Source organism: Pipistrellus kuhlii, unplaced genomic scaffold (assembly GCF_014108245.1).
Source record: "Pipistrellus kuhlii isolate mPipKuh1 unplaced genomic scaffold, mPipKuh1.p scaffold_m20_p_15, whole genome shotgun sequence".
In the NCBI taxonomy this organism is placed as follows: Eukaryota; Metazoa; Chordata; class Mammalia; order Chiroptera; family Vespertilionidae; genus Pipistrellus; species Pipistrellus kuhlii.
Genome location: NW_023425460.1, coordinates 16293850 through 16320115, shown reverse-complemented (window position 1 = coordinate 16320115; position 26266 = coordinate 16293850). Strand labels below are relative to the sequence as shown.

The 26266-nt window shown below is 40.5% G+C and overlaps 1 protein-coding gene across 2 annotated transcripts in view; it reads left to right on the top strand.

Moving 5' to 3' along the window:
- The window catches only part of ARID5B (AT-rich interaction domain 5B), a 180946-nt gene that overhangs the window by 84577 nt on the left and 70103 nt on the right, over window positions 1-26266 (top strand). For both annotated transcript variants that reach the window (XM_036438382.2, XM_036438381.2), the window contains exon 4: window positions 1018-1248. In XM_036438382.2, the coding sequence (XP_036294275.1) occupies window positions 1018-1248 (231 nt within the window). The remainder of the gene's footprint in view (window positions 1-1017; window positions 1249-26266) is intronic.

The following is a 26266-nucleotide window of genomic DNA, read 5'->3' as shown; positions in this document are numbered from 1 at the left end:
CCAAACCAAGTCATGTGACCACTTGACTCCATTGAAGACTAACTAAAGAACTTGCATGCATATATGCATGACCCATGGACACACACAAACAATAGGATGGTGAAGGCCTGGAGGGTGGGGTTAGAAAGGATCAATGGGGCGGGGGGGGGGGGTGTAGAGGGGGGGGTGGAGGGGGAGATATCTGTAATACTTTCAACAATAAAGATAATTTTTTTAAAAAAATTGAGGGAGAAGGAGGGAGAACCAGAAATATTTGTTAAAGAGCACTAACCACCAAGCAGATGATGATGCTCTTTGGACATCTTTTGGGGGCCAGATGATTTTCTGAGCCTCCAAGCCCTGAAATATTTATAATAAAAATAAAAAGAACAAGTAGACTGTCAAATTACAGCGGGGAGGGGAGGAAGATCTGGGGGAGATAATAGATCAACCGAAGGACTTTTATACATGCATATAAGTACAACCAATGGACACAAAACTCTGGGGAGGGAGGGGATGTGTGGAGGGAGGGGGGCAAAAAAAATCAATAAAATATATTAAAAAAATAATAATAAAAATAAAAAATAAAAATAAATAAACTATAAAAAAAATAAATAAAAAGAGCCATACCAGGTTGTGGAAATAAGCATAAAGGAGTTCAACAAAATTCTGATTTTTCCTATAAGGATGACTTTAATGGTTAAAATATATATCCAATTTTTTCACAACAGTTTTCTTTGGTTCTGCTGCTTGCTGGGGACCCCAAAATTGCTTAAACCATCTCTAGGGCCATCCCTCTGTTTGTTTTCTCTGCCTTTTCTTTTCTCTACAGGTAGCCTGAGGCTTTAGGGGGGATCTGGATTGAGGAGGTGAGGCTGGGAAGGTGCATTAGCCAGTCTGTAATGAAGATGAACTGGTGAAAGAGTCTTGTTGAAGACCTTATTTTTACTACAAAACCGGAAGAGACTGTTGAAATCATGCCATGGCCGTGGCAGTTGGAGGGGAGAGGATAATGGAAGTGTTTTCTTGTTTGTCCAGGAGAGGACGAGGAAGAAACGAACGTGATCGTGCTCAGCTACCCCCAGTACTGCCGGTACCGCTCGATGCTGAAGCGCATCCAAGACAAGCCATCTTCTATCCTAACGGACCAGTTCGCGTTAGCCCTGGGAGGCATCGCCGTGGTCAGCAAGAACCCCCAGATCCTGTACTGTCGGGACACCTTTGACCACCCTACGCTAATAGAAAATGAGAGTATATGTGATGAGTTTGGTGAGTCTTTTTACTTTCTTTTCTTTTTCTTTCTTTCTTTTTTTTCCTACATGAAACTTGTGCGTGCGTGTCTACTTGATTTCAGTTCTTGTGAAGAGCAGTGATGGGGAACAGGGCTTATTTTCACAAGCCTAATGTGCCGCCCCACCCCGCCCATCCCCCAAATTATTGCGGCATAAGGCCTCACTGCCTTCTTTTATCAGCCTCTGTTTACTAGGGTAAAAGATTATTATTTAGAATTTGTTGTTCAATATAGAGTCTGAAGTTGCTTGGTCGACCTTGAAATTGGACTTTAGGACAGGAAGCTTTCATGGTAGTTTTTTTCTTAAAAGGCTCTGGCACTCAGATACTATTTTTTTATTTAACTGATACTTTCAGTTATAAGGAACTGTGAAAAGGCACCAATTGTAACCATTTTCATACTAGAAGATGAATAGATAGATAGATAGATAGATAGATAGATAGATGATAGATAGATAGACAAACAAATCCCCATACCCCTAGATTTTTTTTTTCATATATATGTATGTATATGTACATATATATTCATCTTTGGTGGGCACAGTATAAGAAGAAATAGCTCTATATCTTTATATATCCATATACCTTTATATATTGTGCCTACCAAAGATGGATATATGCACACATATGTTTATCTGCACCTCTGCCCAGCTGCTTGGTCATTTATCTCCATAGGTAGAAGGGAAGGAGGAAAAGATGTATCATCCATTTGGAAGAACTTGCATGATTGGAGGCAAGCCAAGATCTCATCTCTCACATTTTTCTCATCTGTGTGTTGAAGAGATTGGATCATACCAGTGCTTCTCAGTGGGCAGGGATATTAGAATACCGTGGGGGCACTTTATCGAAATACACATGTTCCCTGGGGATTGTTATACTTACTGAGACGTGAACAACCCCCAGCCTCACCGTCTCCCTCCCCTGGGAATTGCCACTTGAGTAACCGATATGATGAATCCCTCATGGGTACCTGGGTTGCAAAGAAGGTGAGACTCTGGCCTACAAAGCGCATGGGTTCCCTTGAGCTGGAACATTCCTTGTTTCTATTGGCTACATTTTCTCAAGGATCCCTAGTCTGCAGATTATTCAGATACAGATTATTCTGCTTAACCATTGCAGGCCTTGGCATGGCTTTGGAAATCCACTCTGGCCTCTCGGATCTAATTATTCATGACGTCAGCAGTCCTGTAGTTTCTGTGGGAGAGTTATTGAAGGAGGATTACAGCAGAGGAAGGGTGTGGATGAGGGGATGGGATATGATGATCCAAGAGGAATGGGGACCTAAGTTCATTGGACATAACATTTTTTTTTACAGACTGCTTTCACATCTCTTTGTCAAATGGCTGTCAATCAAACTAGAGAGCCATAGTTTTTATACAAGTTATATTTTCCTTCTTCCAAGAAGAATTTATTCTCATATTTAAAATTTTTTATTGATTGGTTTGAGAGAGAGAAACGTTGATTTGTTGTTCTTCTCATTTATGCACTCATTGGTTGATTCTTGCACGTGCCCTGATCTGAGATCAAATCCCCATAAGCTTGGTGTATGGCGATGATGCTCTGCCCAATTGAGCTACACAGCCAGAGATATTGTTTTATTTTTAATATCCAAAAAATCTGTATATTCAGCTGGATGAATGTATCCAATACATTTTTTTAAAAAAATACCCTCTCTTTTCAGATCAGCATTTACAAATCTTCCCATTTCAATATTTCCATCTTGAGTTTTTCTTCTCCCATGCTCTCTACCCTGCTTGGCCTTAAAGAGGTCTATAAATTCCTGGCACAAAATAAAACTCAAAGAATGCTTTCCCTCCCTTAAGAGTACTCAAAATTAGAGTTTCACCATGTAATATAATGAAAAAAATGTTTCAACCTTTTGAGCTAATTTAAGAATTATTAGTCATTGAGTTTCAAAGCTTTTGCATCTAGAACTCGTAATAGAAAGAAATTCTAGTTTAACAGTGATCACAATAGTTAAGTTACTAAATTGGTTTTAAATGTTCTCATAGACACAAGCTTCTGACTTGAATGTTTTCCTGGACTTTCCCCTGGTAAAGCACACTTTAATGCTCTTTTTCTTCTCCAGCCTCTTAAAGTGGAAGCTTTCTTTTGAAATAAAGGTGTCTTTAAACAGCTTCTAGATGGCTAGTTTAATCGTTAGAATATTAGATTTTTTAAAATTACATTTGTACTTCAAATAAGAGTTTTGCGTTTTAGTAAGTGAACCAAAAAGCTTATTTTTGTCCTGATTTGAACACCTTCACCAACACACCTCCCCCACCTTCCACTTTTGCTCACACCCTAAATTTCCAGAGAACACATATTTAAACCTCCAACTGGTTGTATTAGAAATCAACATGAGTTAAAGCGTTTGTTAAAACGTGGGGTTGGGTTTCTCCAACCAAGTAACAGTTGGTGGAAGAACATAAATTTAATTAGTGACTAGCATTAAACAAATGTTCCTAATATTAAACACTGCCAGATGACTGAAACACTTCTGTCAGATTACCGCGAGTGCCAGGGGGCCCACAGATGAATTTCCACACAGTATATATTCTGTACCACACGCTCGGTGACTTCAGTAATTGGTCAGATGTAATTTAGGTAACAGTATGCCTCGGCTGTAAAAATCAAATTTTATTAGCCATATCACCAGGTGGATGAATGGCGGAGCTGATGGCAAAGGGTTTATAGCGTTTAGCAGCTACACCTTTGACACATGAAATTCATAAATTGTCATAAAATACCTCCGAGGCCCTTCTCAAAAGGACAGTGTCTACTTTCCTATGATTAAATAATGTTTATTTTATTAACTAATATATTTCTTGCTTTCTTCTATTAAATGGGATTATGGAGTGGAGCGGGGAGGGGTGTTCAAAAGGTAAATAAAGCACAGTCCCTGCTAGTTTTGAGGATTTAAAATCTAATTGGGGAAGACAGGAGTAAGGCACCTGAAAGTTAACTAATGTTACAAGAAAGTCGGTGATGAAGTATTTGGTGAATGCTGCAGAACGCAAGTGCAGTCAGAGTTTCACAGTGCATTGGGGGTGGGAGGAGTGAAGTGACTGGAGCTCATGATCATGAAGAGAGGGAAGCCGAGTGGAAAGGGCAGGACTGGATCTAGTATTAGGAGTTAAGCAAAGAGGTTATGAGAAACCTTTTAGACATATCTGGATCATTTAAAATTCATGCCCTGCCCTGGCCCATGTGGCTCAGTTGGTTGAGCGTCATCCCATGCACCGAAAGGTTGCCAGTTTGATTCCCCTTCAGGGCACATGCCAAGGTTTCCACTCTGATCTCTGGTATGGAAAGCAGCCAATCAATGTTTCCCTCTCACCTCAGTGTTTCTCTCTTTCCCTTAATTTCTTTCTTTCTTTCTTTTTATTTTTTTTTAATAAATATTTTATTGATTCTTTACAGAGAGGAAGAGAGAGGGATAGAGAGTTAGAAACACATACTGGGGATGTGCCCGCAACCAAGGTACATGCCTTTGACCGGAATTGAACCCGGGACCCTTTAGTCCGTGGCTGATGCTCTATCCACTGAGCCAAACCAGTTTCAGGTCTTTCCCCTTCTTCATCAAAAAGCAATAAAAATCAATTACTTACTTACCTACTTACTAAATAAAATAAAATAAAATAAAATAAAATAAAATAAAATAAGATAAAATTCATGTCCTGGCTCTCCATGGTAGGAATTGCTACCTTCACCCTGGTCAGTTGTTGGCCTCTCGTAGGTTTCCTTGCCCTTAGTTACCACCCTGAGCGGGTTTTTAAATGGCCAGATGCCCTCTCTACCAGGGAGTCATGAACCTGAGTGTGTGTGGACCAGGGCTGGGATGATCATAAGGAAGTGGCTTTGGAACTAGACCTGAACGTCCCTTCTTGGCTGGGATACCCCACATTTTCTCTGCATGCTTCAAGGCTTCTTACATTCCTGGGGTTCACCTTTGAAAACGGGCATCACTGTGTATGTGACAACCTTGCCCAGCTTCCCAGACACACACCCCCCTTCCCTGTCCTTTCAACGTTGTCCACTGAATAAACAAGTTTAATTGATCAATAAAAGTAAGGCATGGAAATCTATTGTGAGTCCCCATAAATAAATTCTCTGTGGAGTTTTATAAAGCTGTTTAATGAAAAGTTTGATTAGAAACTATTAAAGAAAAATAACGTAGATGGAATTTCATCATTTGGTCTCACATTTACAGTAGTGTTGTTTCGATTTTTATTTACATTGAGATATTCCGAACAGAGTAAATATATCCTGGCTTTAATTAACTATCCTTCTTACTTGGAAAAGGTTATTTTAGGCTTGAAGGGTTTTGATAGCATACCATCTGCTTTCTTCACTGTTTTATTCAAGTCCTTCCCTTGCTTACAGCACTGTGCGGTGTCTAAACCTATGACATAAGCATAAATTGAATCATATTAATGGTAGGTGATTGAAAGCCTTCAGCCTCCACATCCTGCCCGCATTCTTCCGTCTTGTCAGTCACACTGCTCTTAAAGGCAATGTGCTCTTTTCTCCACACAAGGAAATTGACTATATTTAAAATTAAAGCAACTGGACTCCCTATTACAGCACGATGAAAACCGGTTGGATTGCTCATGCAATTAGGAAATGAGATTATAATAACATTTGGGGAAAGTGACATTTTTAAAATGACACTTTCTCATAAAAATCTTTACCCTGCGCATAGGTAATTCCTGCCCCCACCGCCCTGTTAGAATCATCTACCATGAGGCTTTCTCTCACAGCCCTCCCCCACTTGCTTTTTACCTCTTTTATATAATTCACTTCCTCTTTTGTAAAACACAAACTGCCACTTATATTGTGTTATTGTCTTTGCTGTAGGGAAAACACATGCATGCAAACATATTGTCTATTTTTCCTGTTAGAACAATGAAATGTCCACCAGTTTGTAATGCACAATGTTTACATTAATGTCACACAGATTGATTTCATCTGTGCAAAGTGTTGACAGCTCACGCCAAATAAAGGCACATGCAGTACAGTAGGTAAATGGATAACTCAAAGGTACTGGCTTCCATCAGAGAGATGTAAGGTGGAGCCAAAATGCATACCCTAGATCAGCCTTTAGAAGTGGGTGGAACTGCCCTGGCTAGTATGGCTCAGTTGGTTAGCTTGTCATGTCAATCCAAGACCGTGTGTGGACACCAAACGGTCTTGGATTCAAGTCCTAGTCAGGGTACATTCCTAGGTTGTGGGTTCTGGGCAATTGCTGTGGCAACCAATTGATAGTTCTCTCTCACATTGATGCTTCTCTCTCTCTCTCTCTCTCTTTCTCTTTCTCTCTCACTCTCCCTTCTCCCTCTCTCTAAAAATCAATAAACATGTCCTCCAGTGAGGATGAAAAAAACAAAACACCACAAGTGGGTGGGACTAAATGAATTAAGATAAGTTTTATTTAAAAAAACTAATGAAATGTATAGTTTATTTCATTCTGAGTTTTCCATTGCAAAGAGATATTAGTGTATGTTGGGCTTCTAAAGTTCTTTGGAGTTGGTGCGTGCGTGCGTGTGTGTGTGTGTGTGTGTGTGTGTGTGTGTGTGTATTTCTTGATTAAGAATTGGGATTGAGTTGAAGAAAGTATATGGTAATTTACCTGAAAAGTACACCATGAGATAGACCGCCATCTAATTGATCCACGTGTAGAATACCATGAGCTCTCGCCATCAGGGAGAGGTTGGCTATGTCAATATCAGTGGGCAGAGGGGTCAGCATGGTGTAGTGAAGAGTACTAGGCTTTCAAAAGTAGTCCAGATTTAATTAAGACTCAACTGTCTGATTGTCTATTCTCTGAATGAGTGATATAGGCCCCTCACTTATCCCTCTTAAAATTGAGTAGTAACAGCCCACTCACCAGGCTCAGAATAAGTTTGATTATTCATTTTATTAAAAAAAAAAAGTCCTCTTGATAAATGATTCTCTACTGTTTCTGTAGAGTATTATACCATGGACAATTTATAGTTGTCTAAATCGATTTGCTCTTTGAACAATAAAGAAATTATTTCCCTAAGGCTTTGAACTCTTATGAGAACTTCAATGGAAAAGTTTTCTACTTTTTATAATGTTTTAAAGAAGTTTTTCTGACGCTGCACTGAATTTTCCCTTTCCGAGGTGAAATAATGACATTATGGCTAAAAGAAGTAAAAGCAAAGGGAAGGAGGGAAACGGAAGAAGGACAAAGCCTTGATTTACAAAAGAAAGTGCAGGACCTAGAAAAATTAGTTTGAAGCATAAAAGATGAGCTGGACTTTGCCCCTTCCCCTCTAAACATCACATGTTTTGCTGGAAATGAAAGGAAAGGCAGTTGTTTTGTTAAGGATCATGAGAATTTGTAAGTGAGTAAACATTTTGTTCCTTGCCAAAAGTAGGTTTCATGGTCACAGTGGATTTCGATGCTTAAATGGCTTTGTTCCTGGCCCCTGTCCACATTCAGACTTTTGCTGCCTGCCTGCGGTGCCCACCGATCTCCCAAATGATAACAAGGCAGACATTTCCCTTTAATTGAAGCCAAGTGGGAAAGGAGCTGTTCTCCTTGTAGACAGGGCTGTTTGTGCAGAAAACTTAACCTGCAGAGATCTCACTCCGGAGGACTGCTTTGTCCTGGAAATTTTCTAGAGGTTCTGTTTATCATTAGAGAGTAATTTAACCAAGACCACTCTTGGTACCCTCTCTTTTTTTTACATGTGCTGCCAAAGTAGGGACAGAGAGAATGTTAAGTTCATCATACAACACAGTAAACCCAACTCAAATAAATCTGCTGGTAGAGGTGTACTGGATGTGCTCTGTAGGATGTGTAATGATTAACATATGGCCTTGGCTTCCATGACAGTAAGGCACAAAGAGGGCCGGGGAGCAGACGTCCTTGGGCAGAAGTGCAGGAAGCTAGGGCACCATCTCTCAGGGGTTAATGAAAGGAATGTTTATGTTTCTACTATAAATTAATTTACAGAGTCATGATATATGGAAAGGGCGGGATTAGTGGATTCCTTTTCTATTTTTAGAACTTGAAAGGATACTTTAAAATAACTCTGAACTCCTTTTGTAGCTGAGTGGTCTCAATGGGTTATTAAAAACTATTTGGACTCATGAGTACAATAAACTCTTGTTCACCCCAGAAGAAAGGATCTGTGTCTATATTGGCTAATATTTCACCTAGCATTTTCATCTAGAAAAGCAAGAAAGTTATATTCCATTACATTATCAAGATCAACATATTCCTCTTGAGGGTGAAACAGATATTTTTATCAATTAAAAAACACACGCTCTAGGAAAGAGCAAGACCATTGAAGAAAAAAAAACACAAGCAGAATGATGGTTAGGGGTAGGGATGGTGGGATGAGGTTCAAGATAAGTCTGTATTCACTTGATTTTTAAAATCCTCTTGATAAATCCTTTCTCTACACCCCTTCATTCTGTCCTGTCAGGAGAGCTGGATTGATTCAAGTTCATTCCAATAGGTGAACTGTAGGTTAGGTTGCCTGGGATGTTTAGAGCCAAAAACCTTGCCTAACACTGTGCCCTTTAATGCATTCATGCACTTCACCAATCTCATTGCATACCTACTATGTGCCAAGTACTCCTCTGGTCCTTATGCACATAGTTGTGAATGAGAGGAAATGTATTTACACTGTAGTATGTGGGCAGAGGATTGGCACAATTAGGATAGCCACGGACCATGCCTTGGAGATATAGACCATACCTAACAAGATTGTTGTGAAGTGTGAATATGACTTGACGCACTGAGACAGTACAGGGGAAGTGCTCCTTCAGTACTCATTTTTATCCAGTTCTTCTTGGGCCTCTTACACCTCTCAGCACAACCATAACTACACATTGAGTTTGTAGTGGTTCTTTAAAAAAACAACCCATAAAATTATTTCACACCTATACTGCTGGGAATAGTGAGGTATCGTTTGCTACTAAAAATCATTCAACATCGTTCATTCTAGAAATACTTGTTTGTCCTCCTGCATGGAATGTGTTTCTCCAGATATCATAGGTCTGGCTCCTTCTCATCATTCCAGCCTCAGCTCAGATGTCTCCTCCCCAAGGAAGTCTCCTCTGACCTTCTCCTTTCCACAAGTCCAGCTCTATTCCATCATGCCATGTGGAATTATGTTCCTATAACTCATCAGTATCTGAAATTAACTCCTCTACTTGTTTCTTTATATGTATACTAGAGGCCCGGTACATGAAATTTGTACATGGCTAGAGTCCCCATCCCACCCATACTATAATGTCAGAGCTGGGAACTTTTCTGTCTTGTTTATAGCCATGTGCCCAGGGACCAGAACAATACTTGGCACAAAGTAAATGTGTAATAAATATTAGTTAAATGAATTTATGGATACATGCATGCTGTGCATCAATATAATTGATTATCCCCAGTTTGCAGATAAGGACATTTAAGCATGGCAACTTTACACAACTATCAAGTGGAAAACCAGGATATGAACTTGGACAGTCTGGTCCAGCATTCATGCTCATAAGCCATTACATTAGACTGCCTCTTAGAGTGGAGCCAGCACAGAAAGATCTTTCAGGCTTCCTGAGATCAGGCTGACTGGAAACAGATGCACAATAGGTTCAGCAGGATTTAGAGAGATTGGTGTGTGTGAGAGTGGTTAGGAGAGGAGTTATCATGAAAACAAAAAACCATTGGATTGGCACCCTGACCAGTGTTGTTCAACGGTTACAACATCAACCCTTGCACCAAAGGATGGTTCAAGTCCCAGTCAAGGGCATGTACCTGGGTTGTAGGTTTAATCTCTGGCCCTGCTTAGATTGCATACAGGAAGCAGCCAATAATGTGCCTCTCTCACATCTATGTTCCTCTCTCTCTCCCACTCCTTCCCTCTCTTCCATTATCTAAAAATTGATGGAAAAATTATCCTTGGGTGAGGACTAACAATAAATAAATAAATAAATAAATAAATAAATAAATAAATAACAAATACCATTGGATTAGGATCAAGAAAATTGATGCCAACCACCAACCTCTCTTGTCTATATTATACCAATCTTCCTGCTTTAGCCCTTGCTATCCTTTCGTCTCTTCAACACACCAGCCAGATTGATCCCTTCCCTGCTCAAATTTCCCAAAAACTTCCCATCTCATCAGAGAAGTCTTTATGAACATAGAGCCCTTTAGAAGCTGAAACTATTTAGAAGTTGAAAGGGACAGATAGTAAACTGCCCTGTGTTCTCAGGGGCTCCTTCTAAGACATGGGGTTGCGATGCTGACAGGATTCTCATTATCTACCTCTCTATAATTTTCTGCTTAGAACGCATTGGCTTTCACAACTTGGCATCCTCCTATAATGAAAAAATTACAGGTTTAATTTCAAAAATTGAAATGTATGCAAGCTTTCCTGCTTCTGTCACTTCTTTATTCCTGTAGCACATAAATCATTCCCCTTTTCAAAATTAAATTTTGCTTGCCATGATTTGGTAATGGGTTTTCAAAGGAGGCAGAGTAGCCAAGCTCCTGGCACCAGTGCCGGCTGCATAGCCTGCTCAGGAAATCTTCTCACTGCTGGCTGGCCTGGGCCTTGATGCCATCATCTGGGCTTTATGCTCCCTTTGGAAATGACCTAGAAATTCTCTCCCTAAGAATCTCTTCTGTGAATGGCCTTCCTGGCTCTCCAGTCTTCATTTTGGAAGACTAAAGAACAGATGGGACTTGGGCAGTAAAAGACTGGTGTATGCAAATATTTCTTGGGTGCTCATTCATTCATTCATGCATTCATTCATTGAGCACTGGGTCTGTTTATGGCAGAACTGCAGGTACGGTTGGGATATCGGTCTCAGTTCTCGAGATAACTTTAAAATCAGTTTGGCTGAGATAAGACATAGAGCAATGGCATACTACAATTATTATCTGGGATCCTCTTAACAATCGTGCTTTTTACCACGAGTGACTTGTGGTGACACAACTACAACATGGTCATAGACCTAGCCTGCTGCTGAAGTGGGAGTTGGGGCCTTCACAGTCCAGTCTGCTGACCCCAGTGGGCAGACTTTTCTACCACAAGGACGAGCATTGAGCTAGGAGTCAGGAGTTACTCTGACATTCAGAGGAGATGCTATCTGCCAAGCTTTGTAAATAGGAAAGATTTGACGTAGAAGCAACACTGAAAGGCCTTTACCTAAGGGCTAACTGCAAGAGGTTAAAGGCTGTGTGAAAGAGGGTCCAGATGTCAGGGAAGGCTTCTCAGAGGAAGTGCGTCTACAACCAGGTATTGAGAGATTGAAAAAGGAGGAAGTTATTTCAGGTGAGGAGATGGAAAGTAATCTGGACTTTGAAGCTCAAGGAAAGAGATTGTTTCCTCTGCCATTTTTAGCTTTCAGCATAGATGAGGAACAGCCTTCAGGAACAAACCTTTTTTTGCTCCCTAAAAGATGTTACCTTCCCTTGAGCGAGCAGGTGCTCCTGGGTCCTTCTCTCACAGGCTCCACTGTGGTTAGGACCCAGGGGAAGCCTCTCCGAGGAAACCTCAACTTGTCGATGATTAAATTGGAAATGGTCCCTTGGGTATATAAGAAACAAAAGGAAAGATGTTCCAACTTTGCAGTAGGGATAAAGGAGTGAGGTGCTGCCTGGCTGGTTTGGTTCAGTGGATAGAGTGTCAGCCTGTGGACAGGAGGGTCCCAAGTTCGATTCCAGTCAAGGGCACATGCCTGGGTTACATGCTTGGTCCAATGTGCAGGAGGCAGCCAATCAATGATTCCCTCTCATCATTGATGTTTCTATCTCTCTCGTCCTCTCCTTTCCTCTCTAAAAAAAAAAAAAAAAAAAAAAATTCTTTAAAGGAAGGAGGCATGTTGCTTGGTCTCCAGGCTGTGTAAAGGGCTGCTTCTAGGCAAAAGAGTTGCTTCAAAATAATCATCTTTACACCCTGCTCCTAGTTCCTTCCGTGTCATTCTGTACTTTTCCAAAGTTGTTTTTTCCTTCTGCTTGGTATTTAAGTCAACAGATTCTATTACATTTCTCTTCACTAGATTCTAAGCTCCTAGAGGGGTAAGAATCATGCCTTACTCATCTCTATATTAACATATGTTTGCTGAAGTAATATAATATAAAAGCCCGGCTAGATCCCAGAGAGCTCCAAATCTCCATTATCTTATCTCCTTTTCTACAGACAAATATTTCTTGTCCTCCATCATTAAGCTTTAGTTAATTAACAGTTGATTTAATTCTCAAGGGAAAATGTCTAGCTCAAAGGAACTGTTTTGTGTGTTTGTTTTTTTTTTCAACAGTTACTCACCTTTCCAAACCTGAGGAGTATTTTAAATAAACTGGTCAGTATCTTTGGTTGAAGATTATTCATTCCTTATGATCCTTTACAGACCTGGAGGCTATATACCCTAGAAGGGTGTTCTTTCTGGGGACGTTGAGGAGCATCCTTAAGATGGGGAAAATGGTAACTGGAAGTCATCATATCCACCCTTCCAGACTTTAACCCACAGATACCAAAATTCATTGTGGAAATTAAGGAATAGTGGGAGGGCAGTTAGCATACAACACATTGGTAGGCTCTAATTAAATATGGGCTTCATGGACCAGAAACACAATATAGATCACAGTTCAGGCTGGAATCATGGCAGGAACTTGTTGGGAAAGGAAAGGCTCAGCCAGTACAGTGTTCATTATTAGGAAGCCTACTAGGTGGATGGCACTTACAAGGCAGAGATACGTTATCGGTCATTGACTTGCCCCGTGTTACTTGCAGATGGTGATGAGACCTTCTGTCTCTCAGGGGAGTTCCATGGAGGATCCTGGATGAGACTTGTTCACAACACACGGTGTTTAGCAGATCACACTTTCTTCCTCACAGTTTCAGACGTGAACATTAGGTCTTTAAAATGAGGGCTAAAATGGTTTAAGGATGATATCACACACAGTGCTAGAACCTATATCAGGACAATGATTCCTGCCCCATCCCCAGCGCAGTTTTTAAAATATTTTTTATTGATTTCTTACAGAGAGGAAGGGAGAAAGAGAGAGAGTTAGAAACATTGATGTGTGAGAGAAACACCTATCAGCTGCCTCCTGCACACCCCCCACTGAGGATGTGCTCACAACCAAGGTACGTGCCCTTGACTGGAATCAAACCCGGGACCTTTCAGTCAGCAGGCTGACGCTCTACCCACTGAGCCAAACCGGTTTCAGCCCCAGCACACTTTTTACTAGTTGGTTCTTTTGAAGTTTGTCTTTACCACAACACATAGGGCAGGTCCCATGTTATAGAGTAGGGGTGTCGAACTCAATCAGAGAAGGGGCCAAAATCTAAAATCCAGCCTAAATCGCGGGCCGAATGGTTTACTGAACAGTCATAAACTGTCATTGTGATGGAAACGCAGCAGAGTGCAGTGATGACAGCGCAGTGCGGGCCACATTGCAAGGCCTGGTGGGATGGATTTGGCCCGCGGGCCTTGTGTTTGACACATGTGTTATAGAGAATGCATTCTGTGCCGTAGTTCTTAAAAGAAAGGAAATTGAACTGTGTCGGGATTAGAATAAACAGGGACTGTTGTGAAGCCCCACTAAATCTTCTTGCTGGGAGGTGGACTCAGAGATGTGGAGAGCATAGCCCCACTCCCAGCACTGGCAACTGCTCAGCCCACCCTCAGGCCTGTCATTCAGTCCTCACAAGAGAGGATAGTCCTTCACATGGAAGAGCACCTTTCAGACTTTTCATAGGGCCTCCCCCTACTTTTCAGTGTCTTGCCTATGAGCAGCTCTATAACCAGGAGGACAGGCAGTATTGATCCCGTTGGGCAGCTGAAGAACTGGTCAGGAGAATCAGAGGCCACACATTAGTGCGGCAGTAGGGAGACCAGAATGGGACTTGGGCATCATCTTCTCAGTCTGTGCTCTTAATGCCATCCCCCTGAACGTGGCCCAGTGCTGAGGACATGACATCACAGCGGCACGATTGTATGCAGCAAACCCCGATTAACTAGAATCTTCAGTTAACCAGATGCTTCTTTCCCTCATCCCCTTTATACAGTATTTCAGAGATGAAAACAAAGTAAATGGTAAAAACAGTTCAGTGTTTTCCAAAATATTTTTTTTCATTATGAAATTATTTCCATGATGGAAAGTAGACGTAGAATAATAATAATAACTATTGCCACTCTTCTCTGCGCATGTGTGATATGTCAGGCCTTAGATTAAGTCCTTTTCCTACTGACTTTTTTACTTAGTCCTGAGAGTGCCTCTGAAAGGAAACTCATGTTAACCATCACTGCACAGAGGAAGAAACAGAGACTAAGAAAGGTTACATCAGCCCTAAGTCACACAGCTAGTAAGTGGTTGGGCTGGATTCCTGTTCAGGTTTGTCTGGCTTCAAAGCTGGAATGCTTATCCAGTCTCTGATACTGCCTCCCAGGGAAATATCAATAATATCATCGTGTCCATTCCCTTACAGTCCTTGTCCACAGCATTTGTATTTACTTAAAAAAACGTTTTCCGTATGCAGTTGTTATATTTTAAAATTTTAGTTTTTATAAAGTGAGCATTTCCCTCTATTTTCATAGACATTTTTAGAAACACCATTTTAGTGGTTGCATAATATTGCATAAAATGGGTTTATTGGGGACCACATAATCCCTTTCTATTAGAAGTTTATGTTTTTCTTCCAGGATTTTGCTTTTTGTTGTTGTTGCTTAAATGTATAATGTATAACTAACACTGCAATGAACATCTTCATATATATAAATAAAAGCATCAGCATTCTGATGGTTTCTTTAGGACAAATTCCAGGAATCCCTTATTGCCAAAATTCTTTCCTTCTAAGCGATAGCAGAGCTATCAGATGATCGGAGCCTGCTCCAGGCTGAGTTCATCATCAGCCCTATCTGCTGAACTTTTTACAGCGATGGTGGAGGATGCTGGGAATCAGTGTTCAGAGTGAAGAAACAGACTTTCGCATGGCTCTCAAGCTCAACAGGAAAAAAACTTCAGTGAATACTGGGCTTAGGCGAGAAAATGGGCCCAGGCAAAGATTGTCACATCAATGTCCATCTCCTGAAGAATTTATTAAACTTTTTACTTTTAGCCTCAGACCTCCTGAATGTAAATGGGCAATGTCCTATTATTGATATTTTAATCATACTTAAGTTGGGGTCAATGGCGATGGTAATGGAGAATGGCAGTGGGCAATGTAATTATTAGCTCCAGCTCCTCCTTTCTTTTTTAAGAAAAGAATTTTTAAGCCTCACCTGAGGATTTTTTAAAATTGTTTTTTAAAGAGAGAGGGAAAGAGAGAGAAACATCGATTGGTTGTCTCTCCTATTAGGGATCAAACCCGCAACCTTTGGTGCAGAGGACAATGCTCAACCAACTGATCCACCCAGCCAGGGCTCCTCCTTCCTTAACTGCTCTGACCACTGAGCAGCAGCTGGTGGCGACTTGAGCTTTAAAATGTGGTGAGAAGTAGCTGCAGAAGGTAGGGTATGCTGCCTGGGCCGTCAGGCTCGGGAGCAAGGCCTTGCTTTCAGAAAAAGTGCAGAGCCCAGAGCCATGACTTTGCAGGGATGAAATTACCAAGAAATTACAAAAAAGCACAATGCACAGAGTGGGCACTTGCCTGGGAGTCAGGAGAACTGAGTTCAAAACTGGACCCTCGTACCGAATATGGCTGCATGGTTAACCCGTCTCCATTTCTTATACGCTGGACTGGATCTTTGAGCTTTTTTGGATCTCAGCCCCCTTAGAGAACCTGATGAAAGTTATAAGTCTTCTCATGAAAATGTGCATGCAAAAATCATCATCATCATCGTGGCTGTGAACAATGGTATGAGCAAAAATGGATATATCAAGCAAATATTGAAAATTCTGCATGTATTTTTTTCATGATTTATAAACTATGTGAAACCTTGGATTAAGAACTCCTGGACTGAAAAGTCTTTAGGTCCTTTTCGGTTCTCACTTACTTGCATTCTATCAGAGAAACAAAGAATGATTTGTAATGATTCTCTGTCAACTTTACATTTTGTTAACTAAGGTAGCTCATTTCCTGAGAATTCTGGTTAATTAAAATATAGTGCCTGGTCAGCGTGGTGGCTCAGTGGTTGAGCATCAACCTATGAGCCAGGAGGTCATGGTTTAATACCAGATCAGGGCACATGCCCGGGTTGTGGGCTCCATCCCAACTCTGGGGCGTACAGGAGGCAGCCGATCAATGATTCTCATCATTGATATTTCTATCTCTCTCTCCCTATTTCTTCCTCTTTGAAATCAGTAAAGATATATATATATATATATATATATATATATATATATATATATATATATATATTTATATATTTTTAAAGTAATGCTAACAGTAGCTCATGCCTTTTATTGAGACTATGTAAAACACTTCGTTAGGTGCCTAAGACAGTTAGTGGCCCTCAATGATATCCATTTGATAAAGCCTGTGTATTTAATCTGATGAATCGAATCAGTGAAAGGATCAGTGAAGCCAACCTTAACATTGATTGATCACTTGCTCCATACATTATCTTCTTAAACTCTTACAACAGTAATTGGAGGATTTTGTTATCCATTGGGCAAATGTATAAGGCAGTGTTTCTATGGGAGAGCAGGGCATGGGCTTCACATCCCCTTGCGGTCTCTGCTCCCCCTGAACCATGTCCAGTTAGTGCGTCATGTGAGTTTAGACATGCCCAGTCCTCTCAGCCTTATCTGCCACGCATTGGGCACCTGCTGTAGGTGAGGTGGTAGGCTGGGAAGACTGTCCAGTGTGACAAGGTTATGCCCTCAGTGAGTACAGAATCAGGCCTGATGTTCCACCAATGTGCACAGCCGGTTCTGTTCTCCCCGGTCAGTGTGCTGATTGCAATCCAGTTTCCATAGGGCAAACGATGGCCTGTGGGCCACATCTGGCCCGTCGCCTTTTTATAGAGTTCGGTTGGAACCCTGCCACGGCACTCATGTGCTTGTGTCTTATCTTTGCCTGATTGTGTGCTACGAGGGCAAATGTAACTATGCTCCACAAAGCTGAAAATATTTATGCTCTGACACTTTGCAGAAAAACTCACTGACCCCTGCTACAGACCAAACAACTAGGTGGTATATTTCATCGTATCTAAGACAACATCGTAGCGCACATCATTTTTATTTGTATTGCAAAGAAATAAAACGCATTATAATTGTAAAATGCCATCGAGGGACCGCCCGTTCTGAAGACATGTGAAAAGAATTGTGTGTCTTATCATCAAAATTCGGCACTTTATTAAGATGTTTTAGAGACATCTTAAAAATGTAAATATGGATTGTCTTAAAGACTGTTTTCCCCTGTCCATAAATCAACCAGTCCATTGACTACCCATGAAACCTATAACAGGCCATGTGATGGGACCCACTGAATTAGGAAAAATGCTGGCTTTCTTGGCATCTGTCTTCCCAAAGACTGCTGCTATTAATGAGTGGAAAATATTTTGGCATTGTTCTCTGAGACTATTTTCAACTCCTGTTAGTATAAATATTTAGGGTGTTTCAGTACAGTGGCTTGTGTGGCGGTAAAATTGTTAGTTCTTTTATATTAGGGCTGGAATATTTAAACAATATGCTTGTTCTTAAAAATGTGTTATGAGGCTGCGTATGAGAGGCTTTGCAGTAGTTTTAAATGGGAAGCTTCTCAGATGCTGCTCGTGGTCAGATTTTTACCAGTCTGAAAAATATGCTAATTACATACAAGGCTCTGAGCAAAGCAAGTGAACTCAATATCACAATTCTTCCTCAAAGCCAAAACAGGATGCTACTTAGGGCCTTGTTTGTGGTCACAGATTTGCCGTTATGGGTAACACACATTTGTAGAGTCACATAAACTGTCCAGTTAGTATCCATATTTGAAAATATAAGTCATGGCATTATGATTCTTTTTTTTCTTCAAGAATAGAAACTTAGGCATTCTGAGTCAGGCCACTTATTTATGTGGCTAATTCTGCTGCAGGGTAAATTATTAATGACCCCCAGATGTTGTTTATAGTGATTAGGTATTTTCAGTTGTGAAATCATATTTTCTTTTTTTTTTGTACACAAGTGATATTTCTTAATGTGCTGTACAGCATCCGAATAAAAGTTTGATGGCAGAACAGTTTGCACGTCCCATGTAATAGTTTCTAAGTGAGCTCTTCATTCTTCACATTTTTAGCTCTAATTGCTTTTTTTCCCATATGTCTAAAAATAAATATTTGCAAGTCTTGTGTTCTGCTACTCATTTTAATACATAAAATATTTGTACACTGAGCAAAATTCACTGATAATGTTCACAATGAGTGATTTAGAGAAAGTGAGGTTTGTGTGGTAAGAGGAGATAGAATACATTTTTATTAGTATAAATGCCAAAGAAAGCCTTTTATCACATCTTGAAAGAATATTTTTAAAAGATTATTTGACCTCTGGGACTGCTTAAATAGATTCATTTGGTAAAAGAGATCCAGACTCAGAAATAGTCTGTTTTGCTATATAATGGATATTTTAAATGATCTTTGGAAGGTAGCAATTAATTTTTGATTATCGAGAACAGGGGCCCACTCTAGATTATTCAAGCTCCTGACTTCCCTGGCAGGTCTCCTCAACCTTCATTTGAGTTTATTCCAGCTCATTAGCACCTCCACCTGAAGGTTGGCAGAGAAAAGGAGAGGAGGAAAAAAAATGAAATGACTTCTGCTACTCTTAATAGCCTTTGGAAAGAATAGATCATGAATGAAATAAAAACCATTGGGAAAAATAAGCTATTGGATTTTCTGTGCTTTCTTTTATCCATGCCTTTCTTCATCGACACAGATAATCAATAGTTGGCTTAAAGACTTTTAAATGAACTCTACATTGGAAGGCTTTATCATTATAATAGCAATATCATTATTCTCTTTACACTCCCAAAGACTGGGTGAATTCAGTATTATCCAGTAATATTTATTTATATTTACTGGATGTAAATATTATCCAGTGTCTGTGTTGGCAAGTTCCTGAGCTGCTTTTTTTTTGGGGGGGGGGGGGGGGGTGGTGTAAATAAAAAAAGAAAAAAACCTTCCTTTAATCAGTTTTTACACTCAAAATACCCCCCCTCATATTAAAGGTAACAATTATTTGTCTGAGTTCAGACAAATAAACATCTGTTTGGCCACCACCACCTATTTGTGATCATGTCTTATATAGACCTAGAAATACTTTGCATTAATGAAAATTGGCAGGCTTGGTCTTCCTCATTGTGTTTGCTTCTTTTTTTAAAAATTACTTCATTTTATTATTTTAAATTGATTTCAGAAAGGAAGGGAGAGGGAAAGATAGAAACATCAATGATGAGAGAGAATCATCCATCACCTGCCTCCTGCAAGCCCCTACAGGGGATCGAGCCTGCAACCCAGGCGTGTACCCTTGACCAGAATCGAACCCAGGACTCTTACAGTCCACAGGCCAACACTCTATCCACTGAGACAAACCGGCTAGGGCGTGTTTGCTTCTTAATGTGTTGTTATATTTACAATTCACACAGAACAATCTGTGACAAATGTTCCCTTTTATCAGAACAGCTGCCAGATTTATACCACATCCCAAGGTTCTATGAGACGTGACAATGCAGTCATTCTTCAGAGTTTGTGTTACTCAGCCATCTTTTTGATATGTGTTCTTCAAGGCACCCTGGCTACATGCATCTCCAATTTCAGCCCCTCTTTTGGACCACCGTGCAGCCCAGAGCTTTGGAGCTTTGTCTTGGAAGCTCCTTCCATCAATCAGAATCCCAAATTTACATTGTTAGGTTCCCTGGAGGTGTGAGAGCCCTGGATTCAGCAATTATTGTGAACAAGAACCTTGCAGCCAGGGTGAGTGCCAACATTCCTTGTGCGAGCACAATGGAAAAGAGAAGTGGTTTATGTTAGAATATGGTCACATTCTTCTGATTAAACCCACTCGAAAAAAAGACAACATTGTAATATTTTCCAATGACTGTTTATCATGAATTACGTCAGCCTTCGTTTAAATTGCCATTATTTCTCCTTAATGCTCTGTGGTGCCTGCATAATTTACGGCACCGGCTGCCTCGGGACTATGAAATAATCTTTCACAACCAACACACAATAGTAAAGAACATGGCGTTTTTGTTGTTAATTATTATAGGGCTCCTTTAACTTTTACAAAGTGACATAAAATATTGTTGAGGTATTTATGGCTCCAGCTACTTTTACATGGATCTATTTTGCTTCTGGCTAGTTCTTAACTAAAGCAATCATTTGTGGTTATTAGGCCGCCGGAGATATTATGTCAGAACTGGTTTAAGAGTATTATTATGTATCACATGTCATACACGACATGTCAGCACTTGAGGCTGTCTTTCAATAAAAACAAATGTAATTTTCGTTTCTGCTCTTTTAGGGATCGGCGAATTGTAAGCTAACCTGAGTTCACGAGAAGGTGTCCCGAACTGCTGGGGAGGGAGCCTGTCTCAGCCTTCCATCATACGCTGTTAGTCTCTTTCCTGTGGATTTAAGACCTTTCCAAAACAAACTTTGGCAAAGGTCTAATTCAGAGTGAAGATTTGCTTCTGGGGAGCAACAGAATTAGCAAGGACTGGTTAATTGCCCGTGGCTGAGCTGGTTTTGATTTCCCCATTCTGTGGTTTTTCTTACAGGTTTTCTAAGCACTAGCTCCTATGGCTCTCTCACTGGAGGACTACCCCAGCCCCTAGAAGACCCTGCCTCACACGTCTTGTGTCTCTTTACCCCAATATTTGGGAGCAGAGTCCTGGGCGAAGGGTGACAGAAACCAAAAGGATAGGAACACAGTTGAATTTCCACACAGCTACCCTTCCAAGCAAACTTTCAATTAATATGTCATTCCCCTGGGTTCCAAATACTATGCATATTTTCCAGTCCTTGCTTATTTAAAGCAAGAAAGGAAGGGCGTGCCAGCAAGTCTTTAACAAAGAATGAAAACACATTAATGACTCATGTGAACAATTACTGATTTTCTTAACATATAATTTCTTAATTACTGTCAACCAAAACAATTTGCATGATAATATTTCCCCTCCCCATCCCCCACCCGTATTTCAGAGCCTCCACATAGTGATCAAAGAGCCCCGTTTGATCAATAGGAGGGAAGTTTAACTCCTTAATTCTTAGTGGATTGATGGGACTGACACTGGATATTCTTTAGCAGAATCACCTCCGACACAATGGGTGAAATGAGCGTCCCAGGAAAACAAACAGCTTAGCCATAGAGCTTAGGGGCATTTTCTTTAGCTTGAATTCAAGGAGGAAATGGTGACTTTTATGAAACTTGCATAAATTTACATGTATCCTGTCAGAGTTTTAAAATTAGACAACATGCCTGAATGCCCTGGAAATGAGTCTGCCATCCAGATTTAGAGTGCTTTTTAGCTTTTTTAATTAAAGACATTTCACCAGCCAACCCAGGAGAAGAGAATTAAGCATTGCATAAGAATGTAGCAAAGTTGGAGACTTAATGAGTGAATATTGCCCATTTATAAAACGGAGATAAAAGGTATGAAAGGAGAAGTTATTGGGAGTTTTCTGCATTTTTCTTTATGTTAAAAAAAAAAAAAAAATGGAAGAAGTGAAAAGGCCAGGCTGCCATTTGCTGGAGCCTCATTCTGGAAGCGGTTCAAAGCTCTCAGAACCCACTGAGAGGCTTGTTAATGAGCACTCATGGCAGTGAACTGGGATCATGGGTTTGTCACATGAATATATATATATATATATATATATATATATATATATATATATAGCAAGGGTTGTTGCTATCATGTGGTTGTGAGAAACCCAAAACAATTAAAATCATCTGAAAGACCACAGTTATGAGAACTCAATGCTGAAACCTACAAGGGCTCATTTTTGCATTCTTTAATAACTGCCGGTAGTTAAATATCGTTATTGAAAATTGTTTTTAGCTACAACATGTTATACCATTTTAAAAACTTAGACTAAATACTGTCAGCCTGTGTTTGCTTTCCTAGCGTGTTACTCATTTATTGAGAAATTCAGAATGTAAAACAGCTGGGGATAACTCGGTGTATGCAAAGTCATCTTCAAAATGTGTATATTTTAGAACTTCTTTTGTGTATTTATTTAGAAATATGGGAGAAAAAAATCTGTAAACATGTTCCGGGATATATGTAGCATTTGAATATGAAAGGGGGAGAGTTGGCATCACTGAAAACCCAAATTTCATTTTCTATAAATATTCCTCTGTTAAGAGGAATGGGTTTCTGAAATTAGAAGATTCAGATGATGGTGAGTGATATTTACAGGGAAGTGTCTCTCTTTGCCCTGCACTGGATGTGTGAACCGGCAATGTCCATTCTGGCCCTTTCTATAGTGTGAGGTGATGTTTATGTCTAAATAAAGGAGTTAATTTATTTCAGCATTTCAAAGCCTAGCTGGAGCTGTACAAACCCAATGGTGGGGATATAATAGAGTATGACCAGAAGGGCTGCACACTGTGGAGTTAATAGCTCCCTGGTTCAGTTCAACAATTAGTTCCCATATTTTATAGCTGGGCCTTTAAGAAACTGGTGTCATCAGCACAATCACAACAGTTGGAAGATGACACAACATAGAGAGGAGTCAGAGAACGGAACTTATTAATGATTTATAGTTTTCTCCATTGGGAAAAAGGAGAAATAAGATCCAATATCATATAGCTCTTCTTACTGCTTCTAAATTGCACATTTTGTAACTATTTAGAAGCTCTAAAGCCCCAGGGTCATTCCCTTGCCCCAAGTTTTCTAATCCTCTTCTTTTACTGAAATAGAATCCGTTCCTTGTGACATGGCACAGCTTAAAGAATTAACTTTCTTGACGTAATCCAGTGGGCTGCACTAGAGGAACTGGAAGATCATTCCAAACGCCTCGTTCTTGTATGGAGTCCTCTGGACAGCACATAGGTTTCCAGCTAAGGGACATTCTTGCTTTATTTTAACCCACCAGGGCATGGGGTCCTTTGAAAACCTCACTGCTTTCCTTATGCCTCATAGTCACTGTGATCTCTCATTTGTAGCTTTGGCTCTGGACTTGATAGGATCTGAGGGCCATCATTAAAGAAATATTAATATCAATTTTGTTTTCCATGGGCAAATATTTCCTGGTCTTGTAAAGAACAAAAATGAAAGGGATTGAGAGCATATTTTCTGGCAAGGAAATTACTTAAAATGCAAACCAAACATGAAGTGTGAATAATTCACAGAGATCTATAACTGGAAGACAAGGTTAAATTTGTTCATTGACCAGGGCAGCAAAACCCATTGAGTCCACGTCACTCACTTCCCATCGAGTTTCTTAAGAGTTTAGATGAGGTCTCTAGATCAAGGAAATACTGAAAACAAGCCAAGGAAATGTGCCTCTGAGTTTATCTCTTTCCCCTTCCTGGACTTGCAACACACTTAGGCAAGTCTCCCACCCTATCCCTAGCACCTAGTAGGAGTGACAGAACTAGGTGGTAGTGGATGATTCAGAGATGACTGTTTAGAGGATTTTAGCCCTTTGAGGTTGGCCAGCTCACACCCATTCCTATGAACTCTTATCTGTTAAAGTAACACTGCTCTTTGGACATGCTTTGTTAGCAAATAGTTGAGTGTTTGAAAATAACTTAATGAGTATTAGAATATTCATTAGGTCAGACTGCCCTTGGATATGCACCTTAAATTTCAGCTCAGGATCCTTCCCCACCATGCCTCCTTTGACCACCATTCATTGTTAATTCACCAGCCCTGAAAGAAGTATAGCTATCTTCAGTCTACTCACACCAACTAGACCAAGTGGCATATTGATACACAAAAGGGTAGGCCATTGCCAAATTATGAGGCATATTCTTATACCAGAAGAGTGAAATACTGATGATTAAGCAGATTTGGAGGGAGAAGAGGTTAAAGATTTGGTTCAGGACAGGAAAAAGTGTGTGTGTGCACAGGAGAATGGGGGTGGTATGACAAAGAAGGAAGAGACAGCTGTGGCTCTGAATAGAAAGACAAGGAGATGTGACAGTGATCAAGTGAAGGGAAGCCTTACTAATAAAATTAATAATAATGGCCCTGGTTGGTTGGGATCATACCATGCACCTAAGGGTTGCCAGTTTGATTTCTGATCAGGCCACATGCCCGGTTGCAGGCTCAATCCGGTCAGGGGCATGCAAGAGGCAGCCGATCAATGTTTCATTCTCACATTAATGTTTCTCTCCCTCCCTCCCTTCCTCTGTCTCTGAAAATCAATTTTAAAATCTTAAAGAAAAATTAAATTAATAAGAACAGTACTTTTGGACAAAGTTAAAAGGGATATTTCTGATCTGTCATTCAAGCCACAAATATTTATTGAGTGTCAGCTGTTCTGTTTTGAACTGTGCCCTAGGCATATTGGAAAACACAGCCTATTTGGGAGAGAAAGTAAATGTATTTGAACTGGTTAATAAAACAAACTGTGAATAGAAGAATAAAGAACTAGCTGTGTTATGAAAACTACATAGAATTGAGAAAAGGTAATAATTATGGCCCGGATGATCAGGGCAGCTTCCTGGAAGATCTTTAATTTGGAGGAGGATAGAGGCTTACGTACCGTAATTTCCAGTGTATAAGACAAGCCCCTAATTTTACAGTTAAAACATAGGTTTGGGCCTATATTCGCTGTATAAGACTACCCCCCACTTCAGAGGCAACACCAGTTCTTTTTTTAATAGACCGCCTCTCTGACTCTGGCCAATCCGAACAGGCTTTTTTTCATTTCAAAAGTTGTCTTATATGCAAGAAAATATGGTATATCCACACTGTTGGCACACTGTGTTGACAACTTTGACCCTGATGAGACTTTCTATCACACTGCTAAGAGAGGGCAGTCACAGCTGTTAGTATTTATAGCCCATTGGGATTGGTGGAGGTTTGGATGGATAGAAGTAACTAGAGGCCTAGTGCAAGAAATCTGTGCTAGGTAGGGTTCCTAGGCCTGGTTGGTGATCAGGGCCAATCTGTGAGGCAACTGGCGGGACTATCGAGGGGCCTCTGCTGGCACCCACCTTGACCAGCCTGGAGCCATTCGCTCTGCAGCCCCACCTCTTGCCGCCTGCTCGCTGGCCAGCCCTGTCCCCTGTCACCACTGGTCACCTCCCTCTATGGGGCGACCGGCGAGGTGATGGGGGCAGGCCACCCTGCTGGGGGCAGCTCCTGCATTGAGTGTCTTCCCCTGGTGGTCAGTGCATGTCATAGTGACTGGTTGTTCCACCAGCTATTCCGCTGTTCAGTCAATTTGCATATTAGACTTTTATGATATACAATAGGATATGAGTCCATTTCTCATTATTGATGTCTCTCTCTCTCTTCCTTTCCCTTTCCTTTCCTCTCTGAATTTAATAAAGACATATTTAATTAAAAAATAATAATAAGCCGAAACAGGTTTGGCTCAGTGGTAGAGCGTCGGTCTGCGGACTGAAAGGTCCCGGGTTCGATTCCGGTCAAGGGCATGTACATTGGTTGCGGGCATATCCCCAGTAGGGGGTGTGCAAGAGGCAGCTGGTCGATGTTTCTCTCTCATCGACATTTCTAGCTCTCTATCTCTCTCCCTTCCTCCTCTCTGTAAAATATCAATAAAATATAAAAAAATAATAAAATAAAAAATAATAATAATATGAGCCCATTACCACAGATGCAGACACAGTGTTTTTGGGACTCTTGAGATAAAATGTGTTAGTAGAAGAATCTGCAGTAAACCAGTACTTGATTCAGGCACTACTGCTCTTCTTGTTTTCTAGTAATGGGATGCTGAGCTAGAGGCTTCTTGTGGCACTTAGAAATGAGACCATTGCTTTGCCATTGCTACTGTCCATTCACCTTTGGGTAATAGACAACAAATATTTAGGAAATTTACCCTCAGGTTTTTGTAATGGTTGGTCTGCTTTCTTGTTCATGCCGTTGTTATTGTTTATTAAGTTAGTTAACTTTTTGAG